General features: G+C 45.3%; 2 protein-coding genes across 7 annotated transcripts; one reads left to right on the top strand and one right to left on the bottom strand.

Moving 5' to 3' along the window:
- The first annotated feature begins 1034 nt into the window (after positions 1–1034).
- Positions 1035–7720, top strand: CDKN3 (cyclin dependent kinase inhibitor 3). 6 transcript variants are annotated; one of them, XM_027794663.2, is made up of 8 exons: positions 1035–1111; positions 1258–1340; positions 1872–1927; positions 3507–3551; positions 4564–4786; positions 5682–5713; positions 6593–6696; positions 7394–7720. In XM_027794663.2, the coding sequence occupies exons 1-8, from the start codon at positions 1037–1039 to the stop codon at positions 7478–7480; spliced, it is 705 nt and encodes a 234-aa protein (XP_027650464.2). In that variant the 5' UTR covers positions 1035–1036; the 3' UTR covers positions 7481–7720. The 6 variants fall into 6 exon arrangements, with proteins under 6 accessions (XP_027650464.2, XP_027650465.2, XP_055670786.1 ...); XM_027794664.2 differs by having other exon boundaries at positions 7397–7720; XM_055814811.1 differs by having other exon boundaries at positions 6596–6696.
- Positions 7721–8165: 445 nt separating this feature from the next.
- Positions 8166–15831, bottom strand: CNIH1 (cornichon family AMPA receptor auxiliary protein 1). Its single transcript, XM_055814841.1, has 5 exons — positions 15672–15831; positions 14205–14273; positions 10863–10975; positions 9793–9936; positions 8166–9024 (listed from the first exon to the last, which is right to left on the bottom strand). Exons 1-5 carry the CDS (start codon positions 15750–15752, stop codon positions 8997–8999), a joined length of 435 nt encoding a protein of 144 aa, XP_055670816.1. The 5' UTR covers positions 15753–15831; the 3' UTR covers positions 8166–8996.
- Positions 15832–19489: the final 3658 nt, after the last annotated feature.

Below are 19489 nucleotides of genomic sequence, written 5' to 3' on the forward strand. Positions count from 1 at the left end.
CCCTCCCTCCCTCCCCTGGAGCCATCTTTTGTGTTAAACTCAGCTAAAAACTCCATGTAATATCCCTAAAACCTATTTACACTGGACTTTTGAAAAGAGGACCATGGCAAGAGCAGGATGCGGATGTATGTAATTGCTTTAAGTCTGAATTTTCCATGAGATCTCACAAGAGCATACACGACAGCCACCTTCAGCTTTCCTTGTACATGGAGTTGTGAGTCAGCGACCTAAGCAGCAATGTTAAAAGTATACCTGTGACGTGCGGACAGTCCCAAAAGTTCTATGTCTTACTGCTGCCAAAATATTTGATATTAAGTTCACGGTTTAAAAGAGCAAGCATAGCTCATTTTCTGCTTTTAGAAAGTCCTATTTTCTCTGCACCCAGAACTGGTAACCCAAAACCTCTGCAGTGTACCTGGGAGCCCCTTGAGAACTCCCCTGCACCCATGAAGGGTACAGCCACCCACAAAAACCACACTAATGCTGAAAGGCGCCACCAAACTGCACTCAGACCCCATAAATTCAAGCACATCCCTGCTCTCACAGGTGCTGTGAGTGATACAAGACTACCAAAGAGAAACGGAAATAAAAGGCTGGCGCTGCAGGAGCCTGGACAGTACTCCACGTCGACATCGACCGGACACTTTGCAACACATATACCTCAGGAACAGCATCCCAAGCTAAACGGGCTGGGGCAACGTGAAAGCAATTAAAAGTAAACCTACTTTCACTTCTTTTTCAGTCAGAAACGCAAAGCCGGCCTTAAAAAAAGGAATTGCGGGCTGGGGCAGCCACTTGCAAAGGCCCCCGGGGGCTCGAGACGCAGCCCCTTCCCGCCACACCACCTCAGCCAATCAGCGCAGAGACCCTCCGCTGCCAGCTCTAGGTTGTTTATCTTTTTTAAAGCCCGCCTCTCCTTCGCTGCTTACCAATCAGAATGCTCCTCTCGTGAAGCCGTAAGGCCGGCCGCTTGGCTCTCCAAGCTTCCTGTGCGCGACAGCTTCCTATTGGGCGAAGGGAGGGAAAGGCTTGGCCAATGAAGTGGCTGGGGTGGGCGGGGACAGTTCAAACGGACGGGCGGCCGGCGGAGAGCGGCGCCATGGTGAAGCCGGTAAGGACCGGGACCGGGAGTGGGAGCGGGGCCGGGGCTCTGGCTCCCGGGGTCCCTCAGTGCCGCCTCGGCCGAGGGGGCAGGGCGGGCGCGCGCCGGCCCGGTGCCGGCCCCCAGGTGAGCTTCTGGCTCTCCTTCCGCCGCAGCCCTGCGCCATGGCAATGAGCGACTTCGACTCCTCTGACGACGAGACTGCTGAGGAGGAGCTGAGGCCGCTCCCTGTCTCCTGGTAAGGCGCGCCGCGGGGCGGGTGTGGGTGACTTTTCCCTCAGAAACGACGCGGGAGCTTGCATTAAATCTCTCTCGGGAGTGTTTTCCTGAGGAAAACCCGCGCCCCGGTGACCTGCTAGCGGGAGGGCGGAGGCTGGGGCTGGGCCGGTGGTGCCCCTGGCAGGGGATGAAGGTGTTGCCGGTGAGCTGCCTGTGGGTGCGGGGCCAGGCCCGCTTCTGGGAGCGTTTCCTGGCCACCCTTGGTCCTGCTGGCCCGGGGGTCTCGGTGCTGAGGCGCGGGGAGTCGTCAACATTTTCAGTCCTTCTCTTGGGCAGGGGTATGCGATGAAGTATGCTACCAAACGTGTGATTCCCTTGTCTGATGTCATAGAAATAACACTGGAATTTATTCAGTTTATTCTTAAAATTGAATGATAGGTAGGCAACTCGTCTCATGGTCCCACAGAAAAGGAGTGTTTAGTAGTGAGTTATCTCTATTCAAATAATTAAAATGTTCTGTTCTGACTTTTTTTATTCTCTCCCCTGATAGGTTGCCTTTGTCTCCTGTCTACTCTTCCGAGTTCCTGGGATTATGTTCCCTTCCAGGTAAGAAGTGTTCACTGAAATTAGCAGACATGTTTGAAGCTGAAGAAAGGTAATACCTTGCACTCCAAGATCCTCAGTTGCATGTGCTTGGTAGGGTGACTTGGTTTTTAATCTGCCACTGGAATCATTGTTTCAGAAATACCAAAGCTGATCTAAAGAATATCTTAATGCAAGATCATACATCAGAGTGGTAAGAGAATAGTGGTTGTCTTCCCTTGTCAGTTAAAATATTTGGCTTTTTGGCCTGGCTTACTATTTATAACAAGCAACAACAGTGAAACAAGACTACTTTAATAAATAATTCCTTAATAAAATATATCGGGCCTGAATTAAAATCACTTGCTGTGCTGACCGTTCTATACTGCTCTCCCTTAGTGTCTGGGTTGCCCTACCATGGCCATGATATAAAAATTAACATATAAGCTTTCACTGTATTTTTAACTACCAGAACTTCAGCCATGGTGTATCTCCTGTGGTCACGAAAGAGACAGAACTGGTGGTAGTGACAATGTGAACTTTCCCTACTTCATTTAAAGCAGTTACTTGATTTTCATTAGCCAACTCTGAGAAATATACAAGCTTGGGAACAACACCACACTAAACTAGAAAACAAATGTTGAATAATATTTGAACTTAGGGTACCTTGAGGTGGATGATAGCCAGCACTGATGAAAATCCCACTAACGCTTGAACACCGGTTAACATATATGCCAAAAAACCCCCTGCATTATGTTTTTTAGCTACCTCACCTGTTCATGTAATAGCTGTTTCATCTTCATATTCCAACCTCCAGTCACAGCCCTGCTGATACAGCTTTTGGTCTGCAGGATTCTGCTGTCATGCTTTCAGAAGGTGTTAGAGGATATGCACAGTCCTGACTGTTGTCAGCAAAGGCATAAGAATTTTATGCCTGTGGGGCTGTAAGGGGAAGAGGGGAGACAGAGGGAGGATGCAGTGTAAATGTTTTGAGCAATTGCATCTTACAAACCAAACCATAGCTGTGAGTGTTGTGCTGCAGTATTCTGCAAGGGTTGCAAAAATGTCTCGGTAGCATGGTATGAGGAAAAAATGAAAGTGGCTGAAGATTGAGTAGTAAGGAGGATTTTTAATGTGATTTGTGCTGAGCATTACAGAAGAGGGAACTCACTTTCCTACCAGACAACTCTTAAGTGATCTCCATCCAGCCCTCTGATTTGTTGGGGTTTTTTGTTTAGGTTTTGTTTGTTGGGTGGTTTGGTTGGTTGTTTTTTTGGGTTTTTTTTTGGGAGGGGGGTGTTTAAGCTGTACTGTGCTTTATAATATCCCAAACTTTTAATCTGGATAAATGCATAGCAGTTTAAAACCTTGGGCAGATTTTTTTAATCCTATTAAATTACAGTGTTAATCAGATAATGGTGTTCAAACTGTCTTCTGTGCCAGTGATCTATTTGCAAAAATAAGAACTGTGTGGTATTTGGGGTGTGGCTTTGTTGTTTGGCTCTGAAGGAGAGGTTGTCTGTGCTCTGTTCTTCAGCTGTAGCAGCCATTCCATAAATGTCACATACCTGGAGTGGTAATTGTCATCCATAATTTATTTTAGGTTGCAGGTTTAAGGATGTCAGAAGAAATCTTCAGAAAGATATAGGTGAGTCTTCTGGACAGTGTGTAAATGTCTCTCATTTTCATGTAATCAGCAAGAACAGCATGCAGGTAAATTGAAAGTGTAAATTGCTGAGAAGCTGCAGGTTTACTTTGTCTTAGTCTGGAGACTTCTGGAGTTGCTGTTCATCTAATCTGGGCATAAAGATCCAGACACCAGGTGTCTAAAATGGTGGTCTCTTAATCATACTTTTACGATGGATGCTATAATTGTCTATGTGCATGTCATGATGTTAGAATGCAAGGCAGTTCTTTACAAAGTCCTGTTTGAGGGTATGTCTGACAGCAATGTCTACCTGAGTTTTGGTGATACTGTGCTTGAAGGTGCAGCAAGTACCTTAGCACGGTCACTGTTATGAGTATTAGGTACCATTTTCAAGTATGCAATGCCACTTTCTCTGTGGCTTCTCCACCAAATATTGAATAAATAGTCAGGGTATGGCCAGGCTGGAGCTATACAGGCATCTCTATCTTTCACAGTAACCCTGAGGTCTGCCAAGTCATTTGCAGGAGAAAGTCTCTTCAAAGCATCTGGGATCAAGATGAATTACAAACTTGTAATCTCCTCTTCCCAGACAAAAGTGAGATTGGGATAGAAAAGATGAAATTATGTAGAGATTTGTACCGAGTGTTCATCTGTAAACACTAGAAGAGCAGAGGCTAATAGCAAAAACCCACGCGGTTTGGATGTAGTCACAGCTGGAGGTGGGACAGAATCATGCTTCAGCTGGCAGCAGTTAACAGATGGTTCAGAGTGCTGACAGTTCTAATGAGGCTTGTCTCAAGACTCTGAACTGAGAAAATTCCACTCATGGGTTACCTGAGGGCAAATGTGGGAGAGAGTCAGTAGAAGTAAATGCTGCTCAAAGCAAAATTGCCAACTCCTATTGTCTTAACCTCAGAGATTAAAAAAGAGAATCAGTACCAAGTAGCTTATCTGTTTATCCTTAAGTTTTATAGGCTTTTGTTTATTTGCAAGTGTCTTAATCTGTTGGCAGAAGAACTAAAGAATTATGGGACCCAGGATATATTTGTGCTTTGTACCAGAGGAGAGCTCTTAAAATACAGAGTGCCAAACCTTATAGATGCCTACCAACAGCATGGGATCTGTGTGCACCACTATCCTATCCCAGATGGGGACGCTCCTGACATTGCCAAGTGCTGCAAAATTCTGGAAGAGCTCAGAAGCTGCTTGGAAAGTAACCGGAAAACAATCATACAGTAGGTTCTGGTTCACCCCACATTCCTGTAAAAGATACCAGCTTGTCTCTAGATGCACAACCAGCTGCAACAGAATGCTGTCCAATGACAGCTGTGTTCTTTAGGGTTAGTTCAAGCATTGAAAAGCTGCTTGTGTTTCTTGAAGCTCCTTTTGGAGCTACCTTGTCCTTTGTAAGATCTGAATCTCTCATTTCCTCTTGCTCTATCCAGCAGGGCTTTAAAGCGTGCGTTGGATGGCACCACATGACTCCTTGCTGCTAGCCTAGTTCGATATTGGGTGTACAGTATGAGTTGTAAGCTAAAGCAGCTGTTGTCAGAGGATAACACACCCCTGGGTTATTTATCAGGGACTCGGTGGGTTCCAGCAGTGCAAAATTCACTCTTAAATTGCACAAAACTGGTTTAAAGTAATTTCTTTAGACACGTGTAGCTGTGCGCAGGGTAGAGGGGAAGAGCTCTGCAAGTTGCATGTTCTCTTAATGGTCCCGCTGACAGCTCCTTGCATAGGTGTCCACTGAGTCCTTGGGCTTCCTGCTGATGCAGAACCCTGCTGCTTTCATTGTCTTACAGCTATCATCAAAACCTTAATCTGGAGTAGGATTTAAAGAAAACTGAGATTGTCCTCCTGTGCCTTTGGGACTATTCCCATGAATAAGGGGGAGCTTTAAAACTGAGGTTCCTCTAGAAAGGCACCACTTAAGGAAGGCCTGAAGAATAAACAGGAGATAGCGTTGTGGGTATTTCTATTGAAACTCTTATTCTGACTTTCTTGTACCCCTACTCCTCTTGATTATATTAAGGCAAGAATTGTGTTCATATATTTACATATTGAGGGGGCTCTGGGTGTTGCAGTGTACTACAGCTTGTTAAAATCAACTATTTTCTTCTGTTTCAGCTGTTACAGTGGTCTCGGGCGCTCATGTCTCGGTAAGCAGTTGTCTTCCCCCTCTCAGTACCTAACTCGCTCATCTTGCCCGTTATCATGAGACAGCACTGTCTAAAGGAGCCAAATTCTACTTGAAGCTTAACTGTGGTTACAGTGCAAGCTGCCACTACAAAGAGCAGGCTAGTTAATGTATTTGGGCCCACTTCTTAGGAAAGGTCAAATTGTCAAATGGTAGTGGCATAGAAATAGTGATGAGTGACATAAGTATGTCACAGTATAGACCTTAGTATGTAGGTGAGAAGATGGAGGGTCAGACAGGGGCAGTCTTTCAGTGAGGCTGATGGGAAGTTCTGTCAAATTCCTGACTCTTTCTCCATTTTCACTGCACATTTTAGTCTCATCTGACTGATGGGATTGCACCTTCTCCTTTTCCCCGAACTTCTCATCAAAAAAAGATGAACCTATTCCTCGGCATCTTTCTTCAGCCCAGTGTTCCCCCTAAAGTTTTCAGGGCCTTTAATTATTGTGTGTGTCCTGGAAGGAGGGGGTGGCAATACTGCTAAAAAAGCAAATGTGGTCAGAAGACACAAAGGGGAATTTACTGGGTGTACTGGGACCCATTCTTGAAAAGCCTAGAATTTGCATCCCAAATGCTGCTGGAAAGGCAGGGGGGAAACAGGGGGAGGGGTTTTCACCTGTTTCCAAAACCTGCAGGCTTGGGCAGGAACAGCAGGCAGATGGGGCCAGTGCCAAGAAATTCTGTTCAGCAAAAGATCCAACTACTCTGTGACCCTGGTACGAAGAGGTTGAGTTTTACTGGAGTGGTTTTCATGGAACAAACCTACTACTGTGCAAAAGTGGTGCTGCGCACAGCCAGAGGTGCTCAGCAGCATGCATGCCTATATACCTTTCATTCACAGTAGCTGCGTGTCTCCTGCTTCAGCTTTTGGACACGCTGGCGCCTCAGCAAGTGATAGACAGCCTCAGGAACTTGAGGGGATCTGGAGCGATACAGACCATCAAGGTAATGAGGCTACAGCAGCTTAATCACATGGTGAAACAAGTGGAGAGCTTAGCTGGTCCTCCTCTTCGTGAAGGGGTCCCTCTGGTCTTTCTGAGATACTCTGCAGCTGGTGCCCCTGCTGCCATCTTGGGTTTGAGCTGCTTCTGGCTTTCTGCTTTCGTGCCGATTCTGTCTTGTTCTGCCTCTACTGAATTCAACATCTGTTCTCCCTGTCTGCTCTTCACCATTAGTAACTTGTTGCTTTCTCATCCTTATACCTGCTCATAACTCGCTAAGCTATGTCCCTTTTTCTGTTACTCATGTTCTCCTCCACAATGTGGACATCTGGTTGCTTTTTCTGCCTTGGTTTTATTCCATCTTCCTAACCCAGCTAGCCATGTTTGTCCTCTGTAGCTACTACATCAATAGACCTGCAGTCATCTTTTAAGTGTCCTAGCACTAGTGTGAAAACCTACATGGCAGGAGGCCCAAGTGGCTGAATTTAATGGGGTTTCTCTTCTTTTGGTGGGATTTTTAGCTACTCTACATACTTCCTTCTGTTGGTGTGAGTCCTGGATGTTAGGCTTTTAAAACCGTTCTACGTAAAGGAAAGAGGAGCTGATATTTAAAAAGTTTACAAGATACAGCTTTTTGATATGGGTAGTACCCCCTCTGGAAGTGCAGAGCACTCATTACAAATCTGGTTGTGCTTTTCCAGCAGTACAATTACCTCCATGAGTTTCGGGAGAACCTAGCCACACATCTGGCAACAAAGGATACAACATTGAGATCAGTATCGCGATAATGCACGCTAGCATGGTGCACCTTTGTCCACGTGGATGCGGCAGACACCTGGGCAAGACACCTCGCTCCTGACCTTTACGGTTTCTCATTGCTACTGCCTGTGTGATACAACTGCTCGCTTCCAAATCTGCATGTCTAATGTTGGGGTGGGGGAAGGAAATCCTACAGGACATGCAGCATCTGCCTCTATTTAGCAGCCTTTAATACTCACTGCCTTAAAAATACATTTTATTGGTGTTCATTACTGTTTGGCTGGTGACCTGTCATCAATATAATAATGACTCTTACAAAGTGTCTACCTCACAGGACCCCAGCCTGGTGGGGCTGGAAGGGACCTCTGGAGCTCACCCAGCCCAACCCCCTGCTCAAGCAGGGTCTCCTAGAGCGGGCTGCACAGCCCAGGCGGGTTTGGATGTCTCCAGAGAAGGAGACCCCACCGCCTCTCTGGGCGGCCCGTCCCAGCGCTCCAGCACCCTCACGGTAAAGACGTTTTTCCTCACATTCAGGTGGAACTCCCCGTGTTGCAGAGCTTCCCTTTTCCAGGTACAACTTGATTCAGTGTTCCATTTTTAAAAGGGAATGCAATTATCCATCAAAAAAACTAACTGATGAATACAACAAGTATCTGTTCAATTCCAAAACAAAACAAGGCACCAGGTAAAAATAAGTGTTTCCACATCTGAGGGTTTTTTTTAATATTTTTATTTATTGCACTAAGGAACAGCAGGGCAGTTTCACAATCTCACTTTCTGCTTTGAAAAAGTCTGTAGTATTACTCAAGTATTTTCATCGTTGGACTTGACAAATGTAGGTTTGTCCATTTGTTAATAAGACAGCACAGACATTGAAAAAAAAATAATCACTTAAATACATTCCTTTGTGGACAATTCAACTTCTATCACAATGACATATGCTTGAGATTAAAGCAAGATTAAATGTTTGGAGAAAATATAGAAGTCTCTGAACCATGCATATACAGGGAAGGACTAACCAGATGTGGGGTGGGGGTGGGGGAAGCAAAACACAACAAAAAACCCCAAACAAACCAGAACTATTTTTTGCAATTGTGTCCACGAATTTATCTCTTAAGGCCAACATCGCCTACAGGTAAAACACAGAGCACTTCTGGTCCTTCCCAAGCATTCAGCAGCTACAGCTGATTCATAGTTACAAGTGGGATACACAAGTCCAAACGAGCCACTACAAAGCCCAGCCTAAAGAAAATCCCTAGTGCACTAAGGCTAGTCAGTAACGCATACCTACTTGAAGATTATGGCTGTTCCTTATGGAGTGCGAAGTCAGAACTTTTCAAAAACCCAGTAAAATATAAGAAAACAGTCTTTCCACAAGTATAAAGTGTGGAAATATGTTAAAAAACAGGGGAACCATAAATTCCTAACACAAATGCAATAATCAGATTCTGTGTTTAAACTTGGTAAGAGGCTCTCATTGTAAAGAATCCATGTTTTGTGGCTTTTGCATGCACTTAACTGGAACAATGCTCGATCAATGTCTTCTTAAGAGCTCACCAGAACATAAATCATGCTGGAAAATAAAATTAAAATAGTTAAGATGCACCATTTCCATTCATGTTACACATTTTATGATACAGTTGTGTATTCTAAGGAACAAATTGGTGTGAGGAAGGTGGATTGTGACTGAAGATTCCACACAACACATCAGAAGGGCACTGTAAAGTACCACATGAACTGCTGCAACAACAGTTGTCACTAGAGCAAGTGACATTACCACAGGGAGCCCTGTACAAATGTGATGCCTACATGCTGAAAGCCTAAACTATTCCAGCTGCGTTGTAAGAAGTGCAGCGTGCCAAGAACACCTGCACGCTACTTCTCATGTCACACCACCCAGACCAGATGTGACCACCCAGCAGCCAGTTAGCTTTTGAGCCAAAGAACTGGGAGGAGGAACCAGGTGGTGGCACTGGCTTTTGTGCCTCCCACTCCTTTTCACTCTTGGAATGATCCTTCCACATTTGACTTCAACAAAAATCACTTTTACATCAAAATACCTACTTATTCTAAAAATATTGTTCCAGCTTCTAAATGAAAATACTTGGGTGGGGGGTTGTTATACTGTGCTTAAAAGAAGGAAAGTGTGGAGCTTTCAAGTCTCCCATCACGGTATATTCGAAAGAGTAACTGCGACCAAATTAAGACTTGTGTTTTAAAACAGACTAAATGGTGACTGTGGATTCTTTTCCAGGGAAGTCCCATGTACAACATTTCTCTTGTGCACTGAGCCAAAATTTCAGACTGAAGATTAGATGGGAGACAGAGGAAAAAAACTTACCCATATAGGTAGTAAAAAAATGATAGAAGGTAGAATGCTAATTTGCACCATCCTTCTTTCTGGCAATAGGCTAAAATATCTGCATTCATGATGGTTGTAGGATCATACAGACCAGGGCCACTCATCACAGGTCTACTCATGTACCTGAAAGTGACGCACAGTTAGTTTTGTGGTGGCGATGATGGGAAACGTTGGTTCCTGCCCCCCACCCACCAAGTAATACCAGAACCGAGACAAGGAATCGCACCCCTCACAGCAAAGTCCATCACTCCATGTAGGAGATGGTGAACTGTGAGAGCAATACGAAGCCCCATACTAAATGTGTCTTATCAAGGGGCGTTCCCAGGTGGTGCTGCAACAGCTTACCTCAGCCTTAAACCATGCTGAACTCTAGTACGCCAAAAGGGACTAGGACAAATTTATAAGTAAATGAAAAACTGAATTCCTTACGGAAGGGGTGAAAAGGATGGAGAGACCAACGTACTACCCTACGTAACCTGCAGCCTCTACTTGTTAAAAGACATGCTGGCTACCATGGTGAAGGAACACTCATACGGGCCAATACAAAGTGACCCTGAAATTATAGCTTAACGCAGGCTGCTAGGAACAGTCCTGCCTCCACCCCTCGGATTCCTCCTCCTGCCGGTACTAGCACAAATACAGCCAAGCTGTGAAAGCTGTTTCCCTGGGTCACATTTCAAACAGAGAGCTTCCTCCTGCAGCTCCCCAGCACAAGGTGAGGTGGTGCCCACGTCTTGGTGGTAGGAGGAAAGCAGGATTGCCGCTTCTACCGGCAATCCGCTCCACAAGTCAGCAGGATTAGCACACCTTTGACATGTCAGCTACCTTCAACACATGCAACACAACTTGATTCTTGCATAGCACAAGTGAATAAAAAATTTAAATGACAGAGAAAGCAAAGTGATGGATCTTATTTTATAGCTATGACGTAAACTTTCTCTCTGTCATATCAGAAAGCATCTTTATTTGCCAAAGACACGGAACATTGCAACGACAGAATGAAGAAACAGTTAACGTGAGTACAGAGATACCAGACTCATCAATATTACCTCCAAATATGATAAGCCAACAAAGGCATATTGAGACCCAGTGTAAGCCACTCTGCTGCACAGAGAAACATAACACAGAAGAATGCATGGATGAGGTACTCTGGAAGTACAAGCTGGAAAAGAAAAATATGAGAAGTTTCGATTACTCAAAGCAAAATGTGTGGTGTTTATTTTGGAGGTAAGCTACCGTTTAAGGAATACTATTTAAAAACAACTAACAAGAACAAGACTGCAGAGAGTGAAAACAGCAACTAGCAGTATCTGCCTTGCTGTTTTCACAATGGTAATTCATGAACCAAAAAGAAAAAATTAGAAAGTTAAATGCCCAGATCAATTTTCTTTTTTTATTGCTTCTATTAAATAGAGTGCACTGTTGACAGATTCCACGCTTTATACGTGACCTTCGTAACAGAAGAGATCATAGAGATATTTCTGCTCATGCAACAGAGAAATATCAGTAGGACACGTGCTCCATGTAATGGTTTATAGGCAAAAAGATGTTTTGTGTTTTCCTATTTTACAGCTTTGTTTTGGTATGCACACATAGAAAATTTTTCAAATTTAAACTACCGCCAAAATATATTATCCCAGGCAGAGCTTTACCCAACCAAAGCCGTCACACACACGGGTCTGCACACAGACGAGCGCTGTGCCACCTGCTGCGCAGGAGGGCATGACAGCAGCGACGCACGTAGAGTTCAGGGTGTACTGGCCAGCTTCGTTTTCCTTCACAAGTACCTAATATGCATGCTTTATAGCATCATGCTTTCCAGCAGAAGCCCACAGAGCTAATTATCAGTTTACTATGAAATCACAGAAAGCGTGAAATGCCAGGTAGTATTAGTGTTATTAATAGGAATAATATGGAGAGATACATAGATTAAGGCATGCAAAGAGCCAGCAAAATCTCACACCCACCACAAGAGTAAAATTCGCTAAAACGCGTCACCCCAAAGTGGTATTATTTTCTCCTTTTATCACACAATTCAGAAAGAAGCAAATCCGTACGCTTCTGACTTCTCAGCTCAGGACATCTCCTCATGAAAGATACTCCATTTCCACACGAAGATTTAAATTGTGTATGTGTGTGCACACGCATACACACACAGGGCACTCTGCCCCTCTTGTGTAACATGACTAACATTGCATAGGATGACTATGCTGAAGTTTCAGCGTTTTAGAATTCTTTTTCATTCTCTCTAAGCAGACACTTCTTTTACACCCCAAAAATATCTTCCCAGAAATCTAAAAACTATCAACAGCCATTTGCACCACCTACTTTGCTACAACACTCTGCTTCCCTAAATGAAGAATATCAAACAAAGCAAACTCGCATCAACATCAACAAAAATAAGCCGTCAGACTTGAGATGTTTCACGTAAACATTTTTGTCCAGATCCTTTTTTGCATACTTACCATTCACAACTCGGCAATTATTTATAGCAGAACAACAACAACCCTATCCAAAACGCAATGCATTTGGCACCCTTCTGAGACAGATTTACCAGGTCTGAAAAGCTGTAGTTTATTTAACTACACATCTCAAAACATATTTTTCTTTATCTTGATTGTTTATTAAACCCTACTCTCACATCAGAATACTTGTCTCTTGCAATCTTACTGCACTTTATCCTCTCTGGCTGACCTGAAGGAAAATTAACTGTATCATATTCTACTGTGATATTTATCACAGAAGCGAGGGAGGAAGAAATCTCCTTGCTGAGAAGAGATACAACTATAATAGGAGCAGCAAAGAGAAGGCATCAACTGTGTACTAAGCAGTTACTATTCTGGGATAATCTTTCTACTGAGGTGTCTCAGCTCCTACCAGGACTTTTTATTCTTTGTACAGAAAAACAACACTTCAGCGTTTTTTGTCCACCGTCATTTACAAGAGCCCCTCAAGAGTCGCCGAAGGATCTTAACTTCACTTTTAGTATCTATTCTACTTTCACAGGAACAGTAAATATTAAGTTATTTAATATTTTCAGTCCACAAAGCTATCATATAAATAAACACTACATGCATGTGGGTTAACAGAAGGTTAATATTTGCATTAAACATGCGCATTATACTTCAAAGGTTGCAATAAGATCATAATGCATAAATGTAATGAGAATTTGCCCTTCCCCATACTGTAGCAGAAATGACTGTAGAACAGACCAAGCAAGGGAAACTGTTAGATGCACAGCTATCTGAGCAGCAAACCTCACTCCCTGAGATGCAATCCTCTGCCTACCGCCTCTTCTCCCCTCCCATTCTCAGGCTGTAATAATTGTTGTCAGTTTACGTGCTGTATGTCGAACAAGCGGGTTGGTTCCCCCTGCAGCTAATGGTAAATTCATTTCTCATTCGCATAATTTACTTAACTCTTCAAAACACAGTAAAGTTCCAGTCCAGCTGTGCTGCCCGGCATTCTACCTCAGCCTGGGCACAACCAAGCCAAGGTAAAAACCATGAAAAACACACAAAAGCCCTGCACTATCAAACTACATTCCCTTTAACAAGTATCCCTTTTGTTATTGAACTATTACAGATGCAAGAAAATAGCTTGCTTCAAATTGTTTTCATAAACCAAGGAGTATCAGAGTTGCATCCAAGAGAGGACACCACAGTACGTCCCTGATCCTGGAACATAAAACAAAGAAGTAAAGATAACGCCTATCACATTTTGCCCACCTAAATCCTCAAGCAAGATCAGAATCGACTTGGTCAATGCTTAAAAAACAATTCATCTCCTACAATCTCAGCGTTCAATACATCTCGCTTGAGAAGTATTATTTCTACCTGAAGTTACTTTGGCTAACCAAGAGGACCTGTAACAGGCATGTAACAGTTTTCCCCACTTTACTGGGTAAGCAAGCAAAATTGTTTTGCACAAAATATGGAAACCCATGACACTGTTATAAACCCCCCACAAATGAATAACGAGCAGATGAACAGGCACACTAAACAAAACAGCTTAATAGTATTACAAACGTTCCTAACAAAATGAAAGTGGCATTAAAAACGTTAAACTGAAAAGCAGTACACACCTTTAATGCAATTTTGACTCTTTTAATCTTTTTGACCTTTTCAACTGTCTTTGTGCCGAAAACGTAGAAAGCAGATTGAAAGAATGTTAGTACGACAGCTGACAAGATCACCAGCTGATTAATAACAGTCAGAATATTCAACTTGAAAGTAAAGAATCAGACAAAGCACTTTCCTTAGAACTTCTGTCGAACAGCTAGGTTTTGTCAACCCAGATGCAATTCTATTGCCTAGTCTGATTACATCAAAGTAACACCCAACAAGCATTTTACATATATTAATTTAAAAAATATTTAGCGTGCTACTTACAGGATTGAGTGTATTACATTGGTCTATGGGATTCTTGTAATCGGTCTTCAGTTCATCAAATGCTATAATCTAGGAAAAAAATAAAAATTGAAACAGTTACGATTCTTCAGTGCAGGAGCAGCAAAGTATTTTATGCATGAAAAATGACATTTTTGGCACAGAGCCATAACATTCAACTGCTGCCATTCTATCCAGGAACATAATCTCTCCTGAGTAAACCCTAGTGTCATAAACCCACAGGTAAGTCACATTCGAAACAGGTTATACAAAGAAAAAAGCAGAAAACACTTCAGGCGTTCAGAGACCTCTGCCCACACTCTGCCTTTTTACCTCCCCACCAACAACGAGCTTCCAATGTCACTTTCAGCAGTTTTTAACCCCACGCTGCGCGCAGACCCCAAACCTCGCAAGTGACTCTCTTGGAACAGGAACCCGACACAGGGTTTGTTAATAAAGAAAAAGCAACAGTGACCTTAAAAGCAGCCAAATGTTTTGTCTCATTGTCAAAGTACATGCTGACCCTACCTGTATGTCTAAAAGGTGCATCCATAAAGAAAACCCCCACATATACTTAAACTTTTCTTGCCATAAAAATGAGACAAGGGTGCGGGATGAAATACAAGGAAAGCCACTTCCACACTAGGGTCACGGCAAACATCACATCCTCTCCTAGAGCAGGATCTCACAGTTGATCCAAGCCAGGTTCCCATTTGGCTAGCTCTCCCCGGGTCAGGCTCAAGACAGAAAACTCCCCCCAAAATATTAACGATTATAATTATCAGATCTCAAGTTGGGAAAAAATGCCACTCTCAACTCATTCTTTCAGTTAAGTTTGCAGCCAAACTGACCTCAGCCGAAAACATTTTCAACAACTGCATTTTCAGGCTGCGCTCATGTAAAGCGCCGTTTATTGAAAGGGACGTGTCTTACATCGGAACTTGAAAACCCATTTTATCCACAGAGCGGCACCGCCGGGTTTCCGCCTCTCCAGGCCGGCGGCCCAGGCGGGGGCCCCAACGCCCAGCGCGGCCCCGGGCAGGCGGCTCGGCCTCCGGCCCGCCAGGCCCCCGGGAAGCCGCCGGGCGCCCCACCAGCCGCCGGGCAGGGCAGGGCGCGGAGCCCCGGCAGCCCGCCGCGGGGACACCCCCACAGCGCGCCCCGGCCGCGGTGCCACAGTCGAGCCGCCCCCCGCCCCCGCAGGCCCCCCGCGGCGAGGGCCAGCCCCAGCTGCCCCCGGCCCGGCGCGGGGAGCGGGAGGGCACCAACCGCCCAGGAGCGGGACTAGCTAGCCCCGCGGCCTAGCGCCGGCCTCGGCGGGGGAGCGGCCCGAGCAGCGCCCGGGGCCTCCCGGCGGGCAGGGCGGCAGGCTGCCGGCCCCGCAGCGCAGCCCGGGCGGCGGGACGGCGGGCACCCGCCCCTCGGGCCGCGCGGGAGGGACGGCGCTAAGGGCCGCCCCCCCCCACTCACATGCCAGATGGCGAAGAAGATGAGGGCGGCGGTGAGCAGCAGCGCCAGCATGTAACAGAAGGCGGCGAACGTGAAAGCCATGGCGGCGGGCCGGTAGCGGCGCGAGGGACGCCAGCCGCGCGCACCCACCGCGGGGCGGGGCGGGGCGGGGCCGGACGAACCCGCCGCCGCGCAGCTGCCGCGCGCCCCCCCTCGCCCCGCCCCGCCCCGCTCGCCCCGCCCCGCCCCTCCTGCCGGCGCGCGCCCGCCCGCCCGCCGCCATTTCCCCCCGCCGCGCCGCCATTTCTCCCCGCGACAGCCGGGAGGCCCCGCAGGTGCCCAGCAGCCGCCCCACGGGACCGGGGGACGGACTGCAGGCGGGTCCGGCCCAACGCGGGACGAGAAGATGGGGGCTGGGGCGGCGTGGGGCAGCCGGGCGTGCAGCCTCGGAGGGGGCTCCCCGGGGGCGCGGGGTGTCCCCCGAAAAGGCAGGCGGCCAGCCTGGACGCGGTGCAGTGCTTGTGTGCGCCCCACAGGCAGCGGGGCCCTGGGTCGGGCAGCCCCGGCACGGTACCACCTGGAGCCTGCTGGAAGGGGACTGCAAGAGGAGAAAAAAATTGTCTATTTTCCTTCCACAGGGCCGCACAAAAGTCATTTCAGTTTTAAGCAACAACACTTTGCAATAAAGGAAAGTCCGGGCGGTATTGCTGCAATAGTTTCCTCCAGACCAACGGTGTACATAATGATTTCCATAAAACTAACAGCTGCCAAATAGTAAATTACATTTTCTGGTGATACCTGCTGGAAAGCTTTACATGCAATTAATTGTCACAACGAGGGGTGCGCAGCAGCTTTATTTCCTTCACCAAAAAGAATAGGGAAAGCTGCAGCAAATGGGCTGTCTTTATGAAATCAGTTGTTGCGAACATGAAGTTGATCTTTCAGTATAAAATCACTCCTCTCGTCCACAAACTACTCCCATAAAACCGCTGTCCGCACACCACGGCCGCTGCTTAACTGCTCCTTGTCCCTTGCTCCTCAGAGGAGCGAGTTGGAAACAACAGGGGGCCAAAGTCATCTTTGCAATAACTTACTTTCTACATATAACTTATTTTATCATTCATTAGGCCCTATTTATTAGGTTACTGTTTATTTCTTACCTCAAGTATCCTCGAGCTGCACAGGTACACTTGCTCCCAAGACCATGTGACTGGATTTTACTGGAAGAGCTGATGCTCAGCGTTCAAACTCCCCATTCCAGGCTTTTCCTAAGCCAGCCATTCCGGAGGGTCATTTCCATCAAAGAAGCTGTAGAAGGTAAAGAAAGAGAGGCTGTGTGCAGAGATGCTGTTATATCGTGGGACCAGGGAATTGCTCATTTTTGACTGCAATATGGAAACGAGCAGTTTGATCCATTCAAGGTAGATACGTACTTTAAAAGGCATCTGGATATAGTGACCATCACTACTTTAACTTATGCCTAGAGCCTCCCTGGTGACACAAAGCTCTGCAGAACTACAGATGTTTCAGCAACAAGCCTATTGATACTGTCCAAGAAGGAGATGTGGCTCCCCATAAGACCCACCTCAGGCCACCAGTCTCACCTGTAACTCTGAACTTGTACTTCAAGACACATAAATACGGAGGCAGGACTCTAGACAGGCCAGGGCCAAGCTGCTGTTCATGTAGCGCCTGGGCTGGCACCACTGCTGTCAGCAGCGTCGCGGCCATTTGCACAGACAAGTCACCATAGCGGTAACATTCTCTCCCCAGCGCTCCAGCTGTAACAAATCCTGACAGGTTTGTTTTGGGATGTGTGATCCGTATTAGCTGAAACATGGGAAAGAAAAGGCAAACAATCTGTTCAACACCCAAATAGGCAGTGGTGTTGTTACGCTGCCGATTGTACTTGGTGTTCCTGTGCAACAGGGATGTGTAGTACCAGAAATGAAAAGGTGTGTCAGCCACGTTCTTGCATTTGCAATTAATACTGGTTCTGCCTCAAGGAACGCAATATTTTATTAACTCTGATGCTTGCACACCATTCAACTGCAATTATGTTGTCAGGAGAAGTGGAAGGCAGCTGTAATGTTGTACAACAAAGATTGGTTCATTGAAGGACTTCTTGTATTATAATTATCTTTATATAATAAGACAAAAGGAAATGAAAAGCAAGTTCTGTAGAAAAGGGTCTAATCAATTCTCATTTCACGCATTTATTTGGGAACTCAAATCAAAGAACAACTGAGTATCTTTTCAGAATTTTCTCCGATTATCTTGTAAACAAGATAAGGAAGACAGTGGAGATCTGGAGATGGCCTACAGCTTTTAATGCACTTCCCTTTTAGCCTGGACTCATGGAGTCTAACCCTTCCTGGAATCCCAAGGGAAAACATCAGTGCCTGTTCACTTCATCTTAAATCCCTTTCAAGTATTTGTCCTTATCAGAAAACAGTCATATAATCAGTTGTAATTCAGCGCGTTGCAGTCTGTTCATACAGAAGATTTAGCTGAAGACAGGACGGCTCTGGCAGGTCATGACAACAGCACTTTAGCAGAGAGCTGTGAAGGAATATGACAGAGCAGTTCCTCTGAATTATCATAGTAGAAATGCACGGGTTAACCACATTCTTCAACATTAAAAATAATACCCCTGGAAAAACAGTCATTTCCATTACAAATATCAGGGAATAATCTAATACTATTGAACTCAGTAATAAAAATGCTGCTGACTTCAATAAAAACTTCACTTACTGGGTTTTCAGGAGAGGAAAATTTGAATATTTATCTCCAATTTAGAAGAGACTCTCCAAGTACCTCTAATGTAGTCTAGCAGAGGTCACCTTTCTGCACACCTTTTAAATATACATCAGAAGCAGCAAAAGCACACAATCTCCCCACCCACTTACCTCATTTATGTGCTAACAGGCATCAGGATGGAGGATGTTGGTTCACTGTTCAATCAGCAGGATGGAAAGATCCCTGGACTTGCAAGGGCACCAACTTCCTTTCTGAACCGGCAAATTTCCTTTCTTGTTGCACTAATTAACTCATCTTTAGAATCCCTGTTTAGACTCTACCACCATGTGTGTGACCACATAAAAAAATAAAATCGTTACAAATTCCTTTGCACATGAAAGTAAGTCTCAAGAGAAACAAGAATCACATTTAAAACTCTATTTCAAAACACAGATGCTGCCAGGCATCTCATGATGGAATCCACTCGTGGCCTCAATCCCTCCAACATTTACTGTCAGATGGCAACATTTTTTTTTCAATAGGCTAAATATTGAATGTGCAACCTGCCCTTTTAATAAGAGGGTTTGGTTTTCTCTTGCGTAGAGCTCCTGTTAATGGCTCTCTGTACAATTCTGAGCCCACAACATAATACCAGTGTGTGATCAGGCAAAGGGACCAACAGTTGTTTTTTTCAAGAACATTTTATAATGTGTTTCAGGATTTGGCCACTCATTAACAAGGGGATTTTCCAAAACATTCTGCATTAGTCTAACTGTAGCAGTGTTGACTCTGAAAATATCACCCTTAGTCTTAGCTCTTCAAAGAGTAACTTTAAATTCTGATCCAAATATAAACCAGTGTAGTGGTGTCAGCCTGAATAAACAGAAGCTGAAACCACAGTGGTAGCATTTTAAGATGGTGTTAGGTCAGGTACCAAATGACACCACCTAACAAAAAAAAACCAACAAAAAACTTTCCCTTGTTGATTATTTCACTGCTAATCATTTTAGCAGAAACCCCATCGCTGCTGGATAGGGGAGAAGACTGCATCAGGTAGAGTCAGGGCAGTTACTCGCTGGGACAAAGGCATTTGGTCCTCT

Source organism: Falco peregrinus, chromosome 1, assembly GCF_023634155.1.
Source record: "Falco peregrinus isolate bFalPer1 chromosome 1, bFalPer1.pri, whole genome shotgun sequence".
In the NCBI taxonomy this organism is placed as follows: domain Eukaryota; kingdom Metazoa; phylum Chordata; class Aves; order Falconiformes; family Falconidae; genus Falco; species Falco peregrinus.

Excerpts from the sequence above, each read along its gene's own strand:
- CNIH1 (XM_055814841.1), bottom strand. The coding sequence starts at position 15,752 with ATGGCTTTCACGTTCGCCGCCTTCTGTTACATGCTGGCGCTGCTGCTC. Across the intron at positions 10,976-14,204 it reads AATGTAATACACTCAATCCT|CTTGTACTTCCAGAGTACCT; the intron begins GTAAGTAGCACG and ends TTTCTTTTCCAG. Across the intron at positions 9,025-9,792 it reads TTTTTTTACTACCTATATGG|CATGATTTATGTTCTGGTGA; the intron begins GTAAGTTTTTTT and ends TTTATTTTCCAG.
- CDKN3 (XM_027794663.2), top strand. The coding sequence starts at position 1,037 with ATGAAGTGGCTGGGGTGGGCGGGGACAGTTCAAACGGACGGGCGGCCG. Across the intron at positions 1,928-3,506 it reads GGGATTATGTTCCCTTCCAG|GTTGCAGGTTTAAGGATGTC; the intron begins GTAAGAAGTGTT and ends AATTTATTTTAG. Across the intron at positions 5,714-6,592 it reads TCTCGGGCGCTCATGTCTCG|TAGCTGCGTGTCTCCTGCTT; the intron begins GTAAGCAGTTGT and ends TTTCATTCACAG.